Source organism: Desmodus rotundus, chromosome 10, assembly GCF_022682495.2.
Source record: "Desmodus rotundus isolate HL8 chromosome 10, HLdesRot8A.1, whole genome shotgun sequence".
Lineage (NCBI taxonomy): Eukaryota > Metazoa > Chordata > Mammalia > Chiroptera > Phyllostomidae > Desmodus > Desmodus rotundus.
In genome coordinates this window covers 65654246-65673976 of record NC_071396.1, presented here as the reverse complement: position 1 = coordinate 65673976, position 19731 = coordinate 65654246, and the positions used below count along the sequence as shown (strand labels likewise).

The following is a 19731-nucleotide window of genomic DNA, read 5'->3' as shown; positions in this document are numbered from 1 at the left end:
ATCTGCCAAAGGGAATAGACTTCCAGGAAGTTCAGGAAACTCAGAGAGTCCCAAACAAGTTAGATCCAAGGAGGAACACACCAGGGCACATCATAATTACATTAGCCAAGATTTAAGATAAGGAGAGAATCTTAGAAGCAGCAAGAGAAAAGGAGACAGTTACCTACAAAGGACTTCCCATAAGACTGTCAGCTGATTTCTCAAAGGAGATCTTACAGGCAAGAAGGCACTGGCAAGAAGTACTCACAGTCATGAAAGGCAAGGACCTACATCCAAGATTACTGTATCCAGCAAAGCTATCACTTAGAATGGAAGGGAAGATAAAATGCTTTTCAGATAAGATCAAGTTAAAGGAGTTCATCATCACCAAGCCCTTATTATAGGAAATGTTGAAGGGATTTATCTAAGAAAAAGAAGATAAAGAATAAGAACAGTAAAAATGACAGCAAACTCACAGTTATTAATGACCACAACTAAAATAAAAACAAAAGCAAACTAAGCAAACAACTAGAACAGGAACAGAACCACAGAAATGGAGGTCACATGGAGGGTTATCAACAGGGGAGTGGGAGGGGAAGAGAGGGGGGAAAGTTACAGAGAGTAAGTAGCATAAATGGTAGGTAGAAAATAGACAGGGGGAGGGTAAGAATAGTATAGGAAATGTAGAAGCCAAAGAACTTATAAGTATGACCCATGGACATGAACTATAGGGGGGGAATGTGGGTGGGAGAGGGTGTGCTGGATGGAGTGGAGTGAAGGGGGGGTAATGGGACAAATGTAATAGCATAATCAATAAAATATATTAAAAAGTAATAATTAATGAAGCTAGATCACTCCTGATGACCGTGACATCCACAACTTTCCTTTGTGCAGCTCCTTGTACCTTCTAGCGCTCTTTCCCCCGCTTTAGTCCCTGGAAGGCAGACAATGCAGATGGCAGTGCTCAGTGAAGGAATGCGTGTACCTGACATTCAATTTGAGGTTTATGTAACTTGTTATGTAACTTGTTAATACCAAATGAAATAAGGACCTCAAGAAGAAAACTAACCTAAGCAGCAAGAATTGATATCTTAATTTGGAAGATATTTCTTTGTGTGGTCCAGCCAGTATAAACGCCTTCATGCATGTGAGGTTTTATGGCTCAAAGGGACAGGGATTTTGACTGAGGAATTCCTGAGGTCCTATTGGTTAATTCATTTAAGAAAAACAAGTGTTCTACTTAAATCACAGGAGAATTATATCTTCAAATAACTAATTCATTATGACACTGTTCTCTCTGCCTGTCTCTGTAATTGTCACTTGAAAGGCGGGTACCAAACTTAATGTCAGCCTTTGCTTCTCAGCAGGCTTTGCCTTTATTCCCTCCGTCATACAGTAGCTCTCTCAGGCCCTATATGCGATGCCCCTCCTTCAAGGTCCAGTTTAAATGTTCTCCCTTCATGAAGTCTTCATCTGTCCCATCTCTCACCCATAGTTCCTGCCTTTAATTTGAGGTTACTTATGGTCTGCTGCATCATTTTTACACTGGAGCATATTCTTTCTTTAAATTTTTCTCCAAGTGTTTCAGATATACATCTATTCTTCTGGTGAGACCGTAAGTTCTCTGGGAGCATATCTTATGCCATCGTATTCCCCATAATGCTGACACTAGTAAATAGAATAGCACCAAATTCAGGGTTTTGAATTTGAACCTTTAACTTCATCCCATGAAGTTGAGAGAACTTCATCTCATGTCCAGTTCCTAGAGATACTGTTTCAGTGGGTTCACTGGACCAAATGAAATGTAGTCCCTTTTCGATGGGGACTTAAGTTTGCACAATACCATCTGATTGGAGAGGCCTTAGTATCCCTGTATTTGTTGTTCAACAAATATATCCTGTGCTCTTCTATGGGTCAGGTTCCATGCTAGACACTGGCGACATCATGGTGAACAAACTGACAGCGAGTGGGGAGACAGGCTGTGGGCACAGGGTCAAATAGGTATATAATTACACATTTAATAAATTCTACAAAGCAAAAAAATAAGAACTGTTGGGATAGTGACAAGTGGGGACTTTAGTTTGAGCGGGGAGATCTCCCTGAGAAAATGATTTTAAGTGGGTCCTGAAAAATGAGAAGAGGACAGTTGGGCAAAGAGCTCTGGAAGGGCTGTCGGGCTGAATGAACATGGTAATTGAGACAGGAAGTGGTGTGGTACATTTAAGGAAGAGACAGGAAGCTGGTCGGCTGCAGGGTGAGGGTTTAGGGGCAATTCTGGGAGATGAGGTTAGAGATTGACGCAGGTCCTCTCCACAGCCTTGAAATGGGAAGGAGAGAATGATATCCTGAAAGCAACTGGAAGCCCCTCAAGGGTTTTAAGCATGAATAACATCCAATTTATAGTGACCAAAGATCACCTTTGGAGAGCATAGTGGGACAAGGAAAGCTTGGAAAAGGCTCTCCCAGTTAGGATGCTATTGTTATCTAGCAGAGGGATGGCTTGGACTAGGGTAGAGAGAAGTAGACATGAATTTCAGAACTTTTGGAAGTAGAATCAATAACACTGTGTATCGGGTTAGAAATGGGGGACGAGGACTGAGATGCAGTCCCAGGGTTCCCTTTCGTGGAATGAGGAAGATTGGCACAGGAGCAAGTTCTCCTGGGGCTGGATTGGTTGTGAGCCTGGCAGACTAGATTCTGGAGTGTGAGGAACACAAGTTTTAATTATTCAACTCAGATACCTTTTAAAAAACTCTCCCGGAGGGCTGAAAGAGGTGGGGCTGCAGGCTCACTAGAAAAATGTCTGGATTGCAGTGGGACCTCAGCCACACAGCTGTGCTTTGCTCCAGTGAATTTGGATGCTGACTGCAGAGAAGAAAGTGCCAGGCTTTCTCCTGAAAATCACACCTGGAGACATTGTAGACATTAAACTAGGTTTGTTATTTGTTATTGTTTGAGAACAAGATGATAAGTGTTTGTTTATTAAAGTGAATAGAATTAGAGGTATAAGCATATTGATTTGGAAAAATTAAAATAGGATGTTAATGTGAAGGAGAGGGAGTACAGACTCATCGGCACTAATCATGTCTTGCTCCATAATCACTTGTTGCACAGAGTGTTAGCTATTTTAAGTCCATTGGATTTTTGAAATTCTCTAAGTAGTTACTTTTGGTCTGGAGCAGGTTAAAGAAATTTAAAAAACAAAACAAAACACTTGCTAATTTTATGTTAATATATAGCAAGCTCTTATTCTGTGCCGTTGTTGCTTAAATATATATTAGCTCATTAATGAACCATATATCCTATGATATAGGCACTGGTATCATCCCTAGTTTATATGTGAGGAAAGTGGGGCATGGGCAAGTCTATAACTTGCTCTGGGTCACATAGCCAGTAAATGAGAGGGCCCATATTAGAAGGATGGTGTTCAGGCTTTGGAGCCCATGCTTTCAACTTCTAGTCCATATCGCTTCTCGTTGCAAACAGTGGTTTAAACAGTAACATTATTCATCATGGTGAAAAACAGGAAATGACTCAACTGTCCAAAAGTTGGCAAATAGTTTTTTTAAAATCCTGGTACACTAATATAAACTAGTGATTAAAATGATGATGTAAATCTGTATTCACTGACATAAAAAGATAAATTGTTGAGTGTGAAACAAAAGTTATAGAATAGTTTGTATTACATCCTGATTTCATAAATTGTGAGACATGTAATATATAGTAGTAAATAATACATTCTTCTGGGTAAAGATTGGCAAGATATATACACATTAAAATGTTAACAATAGTTGCTTCATGGTGATGAGATTATAGGGAACTTTAAAAAAGGACTTTGTTCTGGAAAAGTTTAAACGTATACACCAGTAAACTGTGTAATATAGTGAACCATCATGTATTTATAACCAAGCTGGTTTCATCTCTATCTCAGACCTGCCCCACCCCCCATCTGTATTATTTTGAAGGGCATTTCAGACATTTCATCTGTAAATATTTTCAGTATGTAACCTTTTTTATATAATAAAAATTACATTACCACATTAATAATCATAGTGGTATAATCATATTAATATCATCAAATATCCAGTGTTCAGATTTCATTATCTCATAATTGTCATAAATGGTTTCTTTGTTGGCACTTTACACTGATAATCCAATTGTTTGAATCAGGATACAAGTAAGTTCCATACACAGTGATTAGCTGATACCTTTATTTCCCTCATAAAATTTGTTTGTAAGAAATGAGATCAATTGTCCTACAGAATTTAACATATGGATTTTGTTGAATTCCTTTTTATTGCTGAGTGGTATTCTGTTACATGTGTAAACCATGATTTGTTAATCCATTTCCCTAACATTTGAGTCACTTTTCAGTTTTTGGCAATTACAAGTAAGATTGCTATGAGCATTCACTCAAGTCTTGTGTGAGTAAACCCATAACTGGAATGGCTGGCTTATCTGACAGGTAATGTTTAACTTTTTAAGAGACTGCCAGACTGTTTTCCAAAGTGATTTTAGCATTTTACATTTCCACCCCAAATGTAGGAGAGCTCCAATGGCTCTACATCCTTGCTAACACTTGGTATGGTCAGTTGATAAAATTGTAACCGTTCTGATAGGAATATAGTGGTATCTACTTGTGGTTTTAGTGTTTATTTTCCTAATGACTAGTAATGTTCAGTGCCTTTCCATTTGCTTATTTGCAATCATTGTGTCTTCTTTGGTAAAGTGTCTGTTCAAATTTAGACTATTTTGTACTGAGTTCTTTGTTTTCTTATTGTTGAGTTCTAAAGGTTATTTATGTATTTTGGATATATGTTCTTTATTAGGTATTTGTATTTCAGATGTTTTTTTTCCCAGGCTGTGGTTTGTCTTAATTTCCTTGACAATGTCTTTGGAAGAGCACAAGTTTTCAATTTTGATGAAGCCTAGTTTGTTAGATTTTTCCTTGTGGCTTGTGTTTTTTGTGTCTTATAAATTTCAAATATTAGACTAAAACATGAAAAGGAGTCCTGGCCAGATTACTCAGTTGGTTGGAGCATCTTCCTTGTACACCAAAAGGTTACAGGTTCAGTTTCCTGTCAGGGCACATAACTAGGTTGTGGGTTCAGTCTCTGGTCAGGACACGTATGGGAGGCAACCAATGTTTTGCTCTCACATCAATGTTTGTCTCTCTGTCTCCAAAATCAATAAACATATCCCTGGGTGAGGATTTTTAAATGAATGAAAGGGATATATCCATAAAGTGGAATATTATTTAGTGATAAAAATAAATGAGATCTCAGGCACAAAAAGACATGATAGAGGTTTAAATGCATGTTACAAAGTGAAAGAAGACAATCTGAAAAGGCTACATACTGTATGGTTCCTTCTATATGACATTCTGGGAAAGGCAAAACTATGGAGAGAGTAAGATGAGTGGTTGCCGGGGGCTTGGAGGAAGGGAAGAAAGGAGGGATTAATAGGTGGAGTATGGAGGATTTTTAGAGCAGTGAGACTATTCTCTGTGTTATTGTAATGGTGGGTACATGTCATTATACATTTATTGAAATCCATAGACTGTACTACACTAAGAGTAAACCCTAAATTATGGGCTTTATTTAATAATAATGATCAATAATGAGTCCTCAATTAGAGCAAATGTTCCATACTAATGCAAGATATTAAAAATAGGGAAATTGTATGAGAGGGATGAGGGGAAACTCTCTATACTTTATGTTCATTTTTTTCTGTAAATCTATAACTGCTCCAAAAAAATGGTGTAGTTATTTGAAAAAAAATCTGTGGAGAAAAGATGCCTTTGAATGGTAAAGAAACCTAATGATTTTAGAGTCTCTCAAGCCCTTCATCTTTAAGACATTTGGTATTTTGGACTAAGAGCCAGTGTTGACTTTCCCCTTGCTTCCTTCTCTGTTGGTGCATTGCTTTCCTTCAGCTCCCTAGACTTTTAACTTTTTAAAAAAATTCCTCTCTTCGCCTAGCCACATCCAATCAGTTGGCACATCTGCCAAGTGTCTTGCTACAGTTCTCTTTCCATCTTTGTTTTCTATTTTCTTCAACTGCCCCTAAATGAAGGCTCTCATTATCCCTGACCTGGACTTTTTGTAGGCCTTCTGACTAAATTCACTTCCTGTCTTCTAAGCCATCCTTGTTCTGTGTAGAATGTAACATTCTATACTCTCTAATATTCAAGGTCATCTAGTAATTCCAATATGGTCCTCTTTACTGCAGCAAGAGGGCAGTTACAGAGAATGACCCCAAGTGTTGTGTGTGTCTTCTGCGCCCCATTCTGTATTCTTAGGGCAATGCCCCGTGATTGTGAACCATTGCAGTGTTCTGTAGAGACCCATTCTCTCAGTGTTGATGCTTGAGGGTCACTACCAAGAATAAATACTGCCAATTCTTAATAAATTTGATCAATTTACCAATCGGAATGATTCAGAAATCGGGATTAAGGAATGGAAGTTACACAGCAACTACCAGCACCATTAAAACTCAACAAAAGATAGCTGAGCCAAGTACATACTGGAGGTGGAGTGAAGAGAGAGAAGAAATGGGCAGGAAGGACTTCAAGCTCTTGCTGGAAATGGCCAGTCCACCAACATGGAAAGAGGACAGCTGCAGCTAAGCATGCTGTTTTAGTTTGGTGTGTATAAAGGCATTACAGCCTCTACTCTAGAGCCGTAATAAAATTTACAGGCTTGGACTTTGTTTTTTCCCATACTGCATTCCTGAGGAATCATTTATAAAACCTGCTTTTCCTCTAGGCTGTTGACTTTCAGGAAAACTGAACTTCAAAAAAGAGTCTTTTAACTCTTCCTAAACAGAACCTTGCACAATCCAAACCTTATTAAAATAAACACCCTGGCCTAGGATTTATCCTCAAGGATGATGTGTTATGAAGATTATATACTCAGAGAACGTTCTGTGAAAGCAGAAACATGCAGGTGATGCTCAGAGCCTTTGCAGATGTTTGTCTGTGTATTTTTGTCCTAGTCTATGCCCTGTGTAATTAATACTAATTCATCACCTTGGTACAAAATGCTATGGTGATTTTCTAGAACTGTTCTTTTGTCTAAGTACATTTAACCTTTCAGTGAGTTCCAAATAACTCAGACCATAAGATCCGGAGCTCTTGTGTTTTCACAATGCTGTTTTCTTCCTCCTCTTTTTAAGGTTCTTGCCTCATTGTTATGACATGGGTTTCCTTTCTTTCTGCCTTAAAATGGAAGCACCTCCTTTCACTCACTGAAGCTGGCATGTGTGTGAGATGCCTCCCATGATGAGTGTTCTGTATGAGGAGCAAGGCGGGTCTCAATCCTAGTAACTGAACTGAGTGGCAACCACAGGGAGCCAGTAGGCAGGAGTTCTCCCCATGCAGACACCATTTGAGCTGTGTCCAGAGCCATGACTCCATTCATTGTCATTAGTTCTTTCCATATTAGTAATAGCCATATATCTAGATTGCGTAGTAGTTGTCAAGTTAGTTTGTCCTATTCTTTTTATAGCTGATGGAAGGAAGTCTTGGAGATACTAAGTAACTTGACTGAGTTCACTTAACTGGAACACTGACTCTCAGATTTCAAAACTCTTTCTACCAGATGAGCAAAAATGAAGTCTGAGAAAACTGCAGTAATTCTGTTTTTGAGGAACATTTTGTTCTAATAAGTGAGATTTCAGATATTCTGCAGATAAACAGAACCTGCTGCCTCTAAGAAGCTAGGTGCAACAACTGATTCAAAAACATTGTTTAAAGTTTAAAATGAATAAGAAGGGAGTCTCCTTGAGGTGTGACTCAGGTCTTAACTTAATCTTGCATCCCAAACATTGTCTTGCTTATTGTCTACTCAGGAGAGAAGTGAGAGGCAGGGAAGAGGAAGTAAGAAGGGGAGAACAAGGAAGTGTACCGACAGGCAGCCCTAACATTCTCGTTTTCTTTCTATGTTTTTTGTTTTCAGATTTTCATTCTACTCTTGTGACTTTAATGAATATCTCATAAATAAACTGTTTTAATATTTGGGATACTCTTCATAGGACAAAACTTACGACACAAGGCATGTAGAATAAGCCACGTCTAGGAGGACTAAAAGCTTAATGCTTTTTTGTTAACTTTAGAGTTAATAACATAAGGATAACATGAGTTGATATTAGTATAGATTATTGATTTTGATATTGTCAAAAATACTGATCACTAAACAATACTTGTCTTAGTTAACTAGGGCAGTAGCTTGCACCAATCAGAATTACAGTTTTGTCTAAAAAATATTTCAGATGCAGAAACAAAAGTCCCTATTGCAGTACCTAACACACTCAGGAGGCACCTGAAATATTGTTGATTTAAATAACTTAAGTAATGATATATCTTGACACTATCATCCCTCTGAAACACCTCTTTTTTCAAGGAGTAAGTAACACTTGACTTGGCAAGACCTAAATCAATTTCAGAGTATTCGAGGTCATTGGGAACTTTCCCCTGTATTTAACACTTAAGGTTGACAAAGTAGAAAAAGCATTTTGTTTACTTCCTTTTAATTATGACAAGTTAAAGAACACAGCATGTCCAGAAGAGGAAAATACATACTTAACATTATTATTTGCTTCTGGATTAGGAGTGAACTTTTTCGAGAATGGCCTGAAAAAGCTTTAAAAAAAATTATTTATTTATTTTTAGAGAGAGGGGAAAGGCGGGAGAAAGGGGGAGAGAAACATCGATGTGTGAGAGAGACATTGATTGGTTGCTTCTCACATGCCCCTAACCGGGGTCCAGGCCTGCCACCCGGGCAAGTGTCCTGACCAGGAATCAAACTGGCAACTTTTTGCTTTACAGGACAACGCTCAACCAGCTGAGCCCTACCAGTCAGGGCTGCAAAAGCTTTATGTAGCTTTGTTGGCAATATGAAATGGTAGAAGCAGTAGCTGCAGAAATTATTACAACCCTTCCATCTGTTCCATAATTAGATGAAGAGCAGTTAATTTTGAGTTTTGGATAATTGCCAATGACCTTAATTTTTATACTTGAGCTTTGATGAATGGCCACACCACCCACCCCATCTATACAATGCATTAATACCTTTGAAGTGAACTATTTCTGCTTCTTGTGGAAATGCACTTCGACCAGGGATTTTGACTCTCTTTATGGTCCTGAGATAACATCCAGTTGTACTGAAAGACTTTGTCTTTGGAATTAACTTCCTTTCCATTTCTAATTGCTGGTTACTTAGTAAACTAATAAGCTAATTAGCTGATTTAAAAAAATCCTTATTTTAGAGCTAGCTTTCATGCCTTTTTCATGGGGGAGAGAAAAGTAGAATAGAGAAATAATAAGGTAGAGTGGGAAGAACACAGGCTTTGGGATCCATCAGAAAAATCAAGATGTAGGTTACAAAGAACCATCTGTGCCACTAATTACTGTTGTGAACTTTAGTATATAATCTAAGTTTTCTGAGGCATAGTACAATGGTGATGATAATAACCATTTCACCAGCTTCACAGGGTTAAGTGAGGATGGTGCCTGTGAAAAATTTTAGAAACTGTTCTAAATAAGTATTTGTGATTTGCAGATTCCACTGCCTTTTCTAAGGATATCTTTTCTGAAATAAAACTCATATCTGATTATAGATAACACTCATTTTATAAATTTCACAGTTGCTAAGAAACTTGATCTTAATTGTTCCATGACAAAAAAGAAATAATTATGCAATATCATAGAGGCATTAGCTAACACTATGGATAATTATATTGCAATATATAAATTATCAAATTAATGTATGTACTGTTATATGTCAATTACATCTCAATAACAATATACTTTTTAAAACTCACATACCATACATTTCACCCTCTCAAGGTACATAATTGAATGGTTTTTAGTATAGTTACAGGTGTATATACCCATCAGCAGGCAGTTTTAGAATATCTTTATTATCTAAAAACAAAACCTCCACATCTTTTAGTTATCACTTCCCTATCCTCCTCCATTACCTTTTAAATTTTATTTTGTGTTTATTTACAAAGACTATAGGATAATTTTTTAAATTAAATTAAATAAAAATAAGATTACTTGTGGATAAGATTACTTAGGGTGTTTTTAGTTAATGCTCCAAGTGTATTGGCAGGATGAGGGCTAGCAATCTAAGTGTTAATAAATGACATTATGAGGAAGATTGCAATTCCCAGTCCAGTTCTATTTTAAGAAGCAGAAAAGACAAGTATTCCCTGTTATGGTTGTAGTCCTGGTGCCTGGAGTAGGTCGGTCCAGTGGGATGGATCTGTGGGAAGGCGGGAAGGTGGGGAGGATCCATGGGCTGGCGTTTGTGCTAGGAAGATGGGTGGGAACTTTCCCCTTCACTCAGAAGCAAGAGGTTTCAAGTCTAAGGAAATCTGTATCATCAAGAAGCTGATTGTACTTTTCCTTAATGTTCTAAACATCAGCTTGACTTCATGCAGAGCAACATTGTAAGGAAGGGAGGGAAGGAGATGGGGAGAGAGTTACACCTAAAGCCCCTCTACTTTCCGTACAACACAAACATTAAGTGAGGCATGGTCACAATCTGTGTGTGCTGTCAACAGGGAAAAAGGAACTCAACCTTGACCTCCTTTTTGTTTCAGGCCGCCAAATCCCACCCTTGGACCCCCATGAAAACGGGAACAATGGAGGAATCAAACTTGGGAAGCCCACCATGCCAGCCAGCCGGCGGTGCTGCTGACCAGGGCCCATGGCCCACTGTACTTGAAGAAGCCAGAGCCACCTCCCCGTGCACTGCTGAAAGACCCCCTTCTCAGTGGCCTGGCACCTCACTTAGAGAGAAGTGAGCACACTGGCTTGGCATCCTAGAAGACCTGTGGGGCATAGGGCAGGAAACGTCCCAAAAGGATTTGAGAAAACTCTGGAAAAATCCACCACCTAGTCTTTCTTGCATGAAATGCACATGGAAGAGAATGGATGTGAGATAATAAGTATAATTGAGTTTTTGTTACAAACCTTAAAATATTCTCCATGTGTACAAAAATCTTACTGATTTACTGTGTGTGTGCGATTCTAAAAGTGGTGTTCCACTCTGATTTCCTGTGTTCCCTAGCCAAATTCAAGTGACTTCTTCAGTGCCATTGCCTTTGTTACCTAACCAGCTTTCACTAAAAGGTTAACTTAATTTTATTTAATTTACCATTCAATGGAGTATAATTGGATCATCACTCAAGCTGTAGACTTGAGCTGTTATAAAAGTGGAGAAAGATGTATTACAAACCGTTGTCTACATTTCTGACTTGTACTTGAACATTTTTCTAAGTTTTAGTCACATATAAACAAGTCAAATCTGAGTAAAATATTGCATGTAATTTTGGGGTTGGGGGTCCTGGTTTGGAAGAGCCATTTAAGTGGTCACTGTATAAGCAGCGATAGATGTGGGATGTACATATTACTCCAGAGACCACTTGGAACGCATCACCTCCCTGACTATAAATTCCTACTCTCTTAGAGAGGGTTAGCTCACAGAGTATTCTTTTACTAACAGAATATGTCAGTGTCATATCTAGGGGGGGAAATTAACTGGAGAACATTTGAGTCTATATCATAGGGCAGACTTCTAATAATTGCAATTAATACAGGAAAGCCAGCCAAGGGAAGTACCAGCACCTTAAGATTGTAGACTCCAATTGCAAAATTGGAGAAAGCATTTTAGTAGATGCCAAGCTTGGGGAGGTAGGTATTAGGGCTTAAGAGGGGCCCAACACTGGAATACGAATTAACTGAGAATAGGCTTTGATAAAAACTTTCCTTTTAGGTTTCCTGTCTGCTCAATTAATTAGAGATGTTTGAATCCAAAGGCAGAAAAGGGAGAAAAAGCATAAAGAAGAAGAAAAGCTATTTCCATTCCAAATTCAAATTCAGTTACCATTCTAACTTTCACAAAAAAGTGGGATCAAGAAGCAGTTGGTTTCCTATTAGGGCTTATACTGGGAGGTGATTGTTGAAAGATGTTCAGATCAGGGCCTTTTGTGGGAGCTAAGAAACTGTAGAGACAATAGCCTCAGAAATAGTTAACCATGTAGCGTGGTCCAGCCTGTATACCTTCTTTGCCATGAGTGTTCAAGGGCCAGCAAACATTTATTGAAAACCTGCAGTGTAAAAGCCAGGAGACAGGTCACGAGCAGATTAAAGACCTTGAACTTTGAGTAGCTCAGTGTGAGCTGCTTCTTCACAGACTTGTCATGTCTGTGTCTTCTGTGATCTGACACATAGAGACACTGAGTACCGCCATCAAGGAGGAGGAAGAGTCCTTGAGAGACCAGGGCCAAGTTTACACTTATTTATGTGGATGGTAATCTAGACAACAGGTGGAAATCACAAAATTAAGGTTTTTTTTTTAAACTCAAGACTATGCTGTCTATTTGATGTTCTTCACCCAGCTTGCAAGAGTAGTTTGACAGTCTTAGAATGTGAAGGCTGGAAACACTTATTTTTGGTTCAAAAGTGCCTCTTAGTTCTCCCAGTCAGGTACCTCAAAAAATTTTAGCAAGTGCCATTTGAATGAGTTGGCAGGGCCTTTGTAGGGCTTTTAAGGGTTCCCTCCACATTGTGAACATTACTGGTTAACGTGATTCTGCTTGCAGGCCAAGCAATTATCATGCCTCTTTCCAAAGTTAAAAAAATTTGGAATGAAAATCGAAATGACCTCTTTCCAGGTTGCATGCAGGCCGTTTTGGAACCTTCCCTCATTCATTTGTCCCTGACAACCTGGCTTTATCTCTAGACAGCCTCTCAGGTTGCCTAGCTAAGGTGGTATACACTTCCCGGCGGAGTTGCGCAGCTGTGGACTGGATCTATAGCGGTTGCATTTTGCATGAAATGGCTGGTCTCATCCTCAAGTAGTGAGCTACCTGTGAATGGGGTCACGGTTTTATTTTAGAGGCACATGAGGGTACTGCTTCACCTTTCTGTGCTGCTTTAACTATTCAAGCCTGTCAGATGAATATACATATATAATCACTACTTGGAACAATTGGTGAAGAAAGTAGTGGCACTTGACACAGAAACCTTCGCATAAATGTGGAGTCATCTCTGAAGGTAGATGCTCAGGCTTTTTTCAGGCTTTCTTTCCTTCTTTAATTCTGTCTTATGATTACTTTCTGGCTGTTTAATAATTAAACTATAACCGAGTAATATTATGTAAATGCCTGGAAATTACCATTGCTCCAAAATGACAAGTAGTTTCCTGTGATATAACATTCTTGACATAATTTTCCAAAATTTGCTCCTTTTTCTCTTTTTTTCCTTTCATGTGTGGTATAATGTGTATATGTGTAAATATGATTTCATATTTGTTTCACCAGCATATAATTCATTTCACTGGCTGAGTTTGGCTCACGACTATGTGTTATATAATACAGGCATGGGTTCTCGTTGGGATTATTTCCCAATGGAAAGCAGTGGAGTCATACAAGTATTTTATGTAGGTATATAATTGACTTGCCATTTCATGGTTGAAAATAGTACACTAGGATGCTGAATATGACGTTACCTTGTAGACTATAGAAGGTTGAAGACTTAAAACTAACCCTTAGCCAACCAAAGGGCTGTGCCTCAATGAGAACTGAGTTAATTTTTTCAGGAATATGGCATGTGATGACTGCATTGGCCTAGCTTATAAACAAAAGGGCTCTGAGCTGTATTCAGACCTGTTAAATACCTAGTTTATTCTCTTAACCATCATTGTGGAAACCAGACCCAGTGATCCAATGTCAGTACTCTTTTATGTAAACCTGTCCCTTTTCTCATGTTTTTATAAAGGCCTTCTGTCTGGGCTGGACCCAGTTCTCACATGTAAAAGACATGGCTGTAGACGATTAGGACCTTTCCACCTTGTATTCGTTCTATAGTAAAGCACTGCCCTCAACATTGCCCAATGTTATCTGTTATTTTTGGTTTAATAACACTGATTCATACTAATAAATATTTTAAGTTTTACCAAGTTTGTCTTTTTCTTATTGTAATGTTTAGTAGCATAATTTAAAAAAATTACAGTCACCTCAGAATAAAGAATGGGTATTCCCCAGAGCAACTTATGTATCTGTAAAAATGAAGATATTTATAAAGATATTCACTGGCACTGTGCAATAGCAAAACACCTTCCCCTGAGGAAATTGGTAAATAAAATGTGGCACAGCCTCATGATAAAAAAAGATAGGGTAATTAAAACTAATTCAAGATCCATCATGCATCAACATGCATCTCAAAACAGAACGTGAAGTGCAGGGGCTACCACAGTGCGCATCCCCAAGGGGGCCTCTCATAGTGATCTGTGGGAATGGAGCCCTCAGCTGCTGTGCTCTGCACAGACTGAGCAACAGAGCTGTGGAGTGGCTGAGTGAGGAAAGCAAGTAGAAGTACAAAAGCATATACACTTACACAGAACAATAATGTATGTTCTCAGCTTCATAATAGTGCTTACCTCTGGGGAGGGAGGGAGGGAAGTAAATAGGATCAGGGAGAGGAACACAGAGCATTTAACTATCAGTAGTTTTTATTTATTTCAAGATATAAAAATCTGAAGCCAGTAGGACAAAATGATAGCACTTGGTAATTTTTAAGTATGAATTTAATTAGTATATATTTTGCTGTATTAATGTTTTTAAAAGAGATAGGATATAAATACACAGTGAAGGCTTAGTCTGACTTCCTAGATATGCTGGAAAGACTTCATAAGTCTAACTGCCAATTTAATGTACTCAGTACCTTTTATGAGGTTTACATCCTCATCCCTTCATCTCAGCTACCCACACCTGCCCATCAACACACACATCCTTTCTCATTTGCCCTGCGGATCTTAGGCTTTCCTTCCGTGCAGAGCTTCATTTGGTGTATGGATGAGTATGGGGAAAAGGATGTGGAGAGAGAGGAAAATGGCACCTAGTGTCCTCAGTATGTGAGTCATTAATTACCCAAGGCACATTCTGGGAAGCTGCTTTCCATATATAATCAAACAAGAAAAAAATCCCCAAACCCACCATCATCAAGACCCAGTATTGTGGTTTTATAAGAGAATAAGCCTTTCTTCTGCATTTTAAGTGTGGTTACTATGTGTGGCAATTTGGGTAATACTTCCTATTCAGGTAAGGATGCTCCTAAAGGACGCCCTACTGGTTAGGAGAGGAGGGAGACCTCATCCTAAAACCAAGAGCATCCATATCCAAGAATGTCTTCTCTAAAGTTTTGAGATAGCCAGCAACATGTAGTTCAATGGGCTTCTGGTACAGACATGAAGCTATCTTCCCCCTCCTTTCCAGTGTTTATTAAAACCAAACAGGTAATTCCAAGCATTAGCAGTTATACTGAATATGGGCACTCTCATATGTACTGGTCAGAGTACGAATGATACAAGCTTTCTAGAAAGTGCCCTAATGATGTGGTAGCTAGCTTGAACAGGTTTATTACTTAGTGATGTGCGCAGACTAAGGTGTTTGTCCCAGTATCATTTATAGTAATGAAAAGTTGGAATAATCCAAATATCCTGTGCTAAGAAATTAGTTAAAGAAATTATAGAACATCCTTAAAATGGAATACTGTGACATTAAAAATCACAATGTTATAAGTGTTACTGGCCATAAAATTCAAAGGTACAAAAATGTACTTCTTTCTATTTTCTGTAATTTTTACCTTGAGCCCCCATTCTGCCTTAATATGGAAAGCTGAATTCAGTCACATCTAGTTTTGTTCAAACTGGGGCACTTCTGAGAGTGTGGTGGTTGCTTTTAACATCAAGCTGGGACAACAGTAGTAAATCAGGTAGTCCCAGGCAAACTGTAACAGATGGTCATTCTGGTCTAGCCTCCTACCCACTTAGGAAGGTGGGAAGTGGTATTGGGGAGGTGGGGCTGAAAACTCAGGAGTTCCTGGGTAAGAACCTTATCACAGCTGTCTTCATAAAGTCATCCATCCATCCATCCAGTATCTAGAGGGCTTCTATGAGTTGGTGCTGAACTGGCCCTCAGTGTTCCATCAGAGGTGTGCAATTTCTAAGCTTACAGAGGAAATAAAGATAATGGAAAAGAAAAGAGAAACAAAAATGGCAGGAAGAAGATGTTCCTTCGAGGGCAGAAAGGGAAGCTTGACTGGGAGAGGCACTGTGACCACAAGGGTAGGAATGGGGCTTTGGGAATCAGCTCGCCCCTTACTGACCATAAGATCCTGAACAAGTAACTTAGTTTCTCTGAGCCTTAATTTCCTTCTGACAAACAGAGATAGTACCTACATCACAGGTGGAAATCAAGATTAAATGAAATCATTGTGTAAAGTACTAACTAGCTCAGAGAACCTACTGATTATGATTATACCGTAGGCTTCAACTTTTGCCCTGGACTTGGGAAGAGTTCTTTTTTTCCTGTCCTTCTGTTGCCACTTTCTTATTTTTGTTTCTTTCCTTGGGAAACAATGTAGTGTAGAAATTAAGATCAAGAAATATAGTGCCAGACCACCTGAGTTTGACTCCAAGCTCCGTAATTTGCTGGCAGTGGGATGTTTGGCAGATCAATCTCTCTAAGCTTCAGTTTTCTGCTATGTAAATGCAGAAGAGAAATCATTTTCACACTTATCCCATTCAGGAATCCAAAACGTTTTATAAGTGGAGAGACTTTTTTCTGTGTTCCATATGAAGTCATTTGGCAGTAAGGCCAGACCTGAGCTGATGTGATGTTATTTATAGCCATTATTTATCCCACCAGCAGTGACTCTGCTGGATGTTCTGTAATAGATGCACTATATTATTTTAAAATCCAAACAAAATTCGGAATTCTGAAAACATCTATCCACAATTGTCACATAGCTATTGTGGATCCAGAGTATCTGCCTTGCAGATGTGTCATGAAGATTAAATGAGAACACTCTCCGGGAGAGGCCTTTCTGTTGGGGAGCTCCAGGCTACCACAGGGGGCGCTGTTTACATGGACAGCAACACTCACCATGCCTCCCGAGTGGGCTGTCAGGGTTTCAGTCTACAGAAAGCACTTCTTACCCTGCTGAACAGAGTAAATACTCAAAGACAATAATAGCTGACACGAATATAGTGACCATGTGCCAGGTACTGTTGTAGGTGTTTTACATCATATTAACTCTTTATTTTCACACCATCCTATATGAGGCAGATACTATTATTATCTCCTTTCTACAGATAAGAAGACAGAGACAAGGGTTTAAATAAATTACCCAAGACCATGGGCCAGTGAGAAAGTCCAAATTAAAATATTAGTTACAAGTATTTTCTTTTTTTTTTAATTTAAAAAAATTAAAAATTTATTGAGGTATAATTGACATACTAGTTTCAGATGTACAATATAATGATTAGATATTTGTATGTATTGCAAAATGGTTATCACAATAAGTTTGGTTAACATCCATAACCTCACAGTTACAAAGTTTTTTGGTGTCTGTTAGATGAGAACTTTTAACATTTACTTAGCAACTTTCAAATATACATACAATACAGAATTATTAACTCTAGTCATGATGCTGTACATTAGATACCCAGAAATTACTTATTTTATAGCTGGAAGTATGTACCTTTTGATGTTCTTTACTCATTCTATCCCCCCATCGCACCCCCAACCACCTCTGGCAACACCCTCCAATCTGTTCTGGCTTTTTCAATCAATATGTTTTGGAGCTCTTTCCATATGTATCAGAACCTACAGATGTACTTTATTCCTTTAAATGGCTGCGTAATCATCATGATGATAATTAGCATTTATTGAACATCTGCAATATGCCAGCACTGTTTTAAATGCTTCCATTTTCTCCTTTCTTAACTCTCATTATATGTACTGTAAATATAAAGGAATGAAGAAAAGGAAATTCTCATTCATTGAATACTTCCCATGAGCTACACACTTTCAAATTGTATTTCATTTTATCCACAAAACAATCTGAGAAGGATACATAATTATTCTCATTTGTATAGAAGGAGCATGGAGAGCTTAACTGACTTTCTCAATTTCATACTGTTAGCAAACAGGGCAACCCTACTTATGCTGAGGCCCATGCTATCTTTCTTGCATCTCAGAAGGAAGTGTTAGCTGGGGAGGTAAGGGTTAACTAGCTCTGGCTGGAAGAGCTGAATCACTCCATAAACTAGATTTGCTGGTTTCACTAAACTATTATCTGATCCTGAACTGCTGCAGCGAGTCTCCAGGAACCTATTGCTCAGGCAGCTTGATGTATCTTTTCGCAACCCTGACCTTGATGTTGACACCATTGCTCAGCCCTGACTTAACTGGCTTTTTGAAATGACTTCTGCATCAGGGTCTGGTAATTTGGACTTTGTAGGGCCTGAGGCCTTGAATTTGCTTCTGAGAACCCAGTGCCAAAAGCAGTTTCCCCAAGTGGGCCTGCATGACCTGACAGCAGCCAGCTTCCTGTGCTCTCCCTCACCTCGAGTTTTCTTTGAATTTGTAACCTGTTCTCTCCTTTCCTGGTCCTTTGGGATAGGATCCCAACTCACTTCTGAAGCACATGCCAAACTTTTTATTTTTCTTCTTACATCTTAAAATTCCCCTTGCCCAGTTTTCCACTTCTCAACGTAAGTAAATACATTGTAAATATGTGCATAAATCCCTACTTGTGATCAATTGCAATACATCTCCCTTTCCCCATCAATCTACCCTCTCTTCCCTTCGCACTAATGAAATTTTCAAAGGGAATCTTGATCTTCTATGTCTTTGATTTCTTTCTCACTCCTCACTGGAATTTAGCCGCTATTCTTCATTGCTCTTTCAAAAATTATCGATGACTTATCTAATTGCCCCACCGCTGACCTCTCCTCACTCTCCCCACTTCCTTGTGGGCATTTGAGGCTGTTGACCTCTCCCTCCTGATGCTCCTTTTCTCGTTTCTTGGCCATCCATGGTTCCACCCACTTTTTTCACTGTGTATTTAGATTTCTTATCTGCTTTAATGTAAGTACCCCCTGAAAATTCATGCTCCTGGTCCTGCTCAATTTATACCCCTTCCTTCTGATCTAATTTTATGATTTCATCTATTTCCTCTGGCTTCCAAATTTTGGTCCAGCCTCACTTCTTTCCAGATATCAGACCTTGGTTCCCAGCTGCCTGCTTCAGGTACCGATGTCCCTTCTGGGCACACAGACCCTACTCCATCTTGTTACCTGTGCACATCTTGCATCGCATTCTGTCACTGGCTCAGGCTTCACATTTGAGAGTCAGTTTCATCTCCTCCCAGGAATTTATCAAATGATGTAAAATCTATTTCTGGAATTTCTTGAACTTTCTAACCCTCTTTCCACTCTCCTAGTTTAGGCTTTTAATATGTTTTCTCTCAACTATTGTGATAGTTTCTTAACAGATCTCTTTGAATTCTGTGTTTTGCCCTTAAATCTATCGTTAACAGTGAATCTGCTAATGTCTGTACCACATCATGTCATTTCCTTAAGACTTTCTGTGACAACTTATTGCAGGTTAAATTCCAATTCTGTAACCAGTGGTAAAATATCACTCTCATCTGAGCCCAGCCTCTGCTTCTGCCTGTCAGTGGTTGTGGCTGCTGCTCCTGGCACCTTCACCTCCTGATTGCTCTCTCTCCACTAGGGAGGACATCAGCATTTGCTCCTTTCTGCTTGGCAGTATACCAGCTTCCTGAGGGTGGGAAGCACTCCTAGGAGCTTTCCCAGATCCCCCAGGGAATAACAGCCCCTCTTCTAATCATCATAGACTTTGGTGTAGCAGGTTAACCTGTCAGTTAAAGTC

At 38.9% G+C, this 19731-nt stretch overlaps 1 protein-coding gene across 2 annotated transcripts in view; it reads left to right on the top strand.

Annotated features, from left to right (window-relative positions):
• Positions 1-13945, top strand: part of RAB31 (RAB31, member RAS oncogene family) — a 156908-nt gene extending 142963 nt beyond the window's left edge. For both annotated transcript variants that reach the window (XM_024580430.4, XM_045187847.3), the window contains one exon: positions 10588-13945. In XM_024580430.4, coding sequence (XP_024436198.1) covers positions 10588-10685 — 98 coding nt within the window. In that variant the 3' untranslated portion in view covers positions 10686-13945. The remainder of the gene's footprint in view (positions 1-10587) is intronic.
• Positions 13946-19731: the final 5786 nt, after the last annotated feature.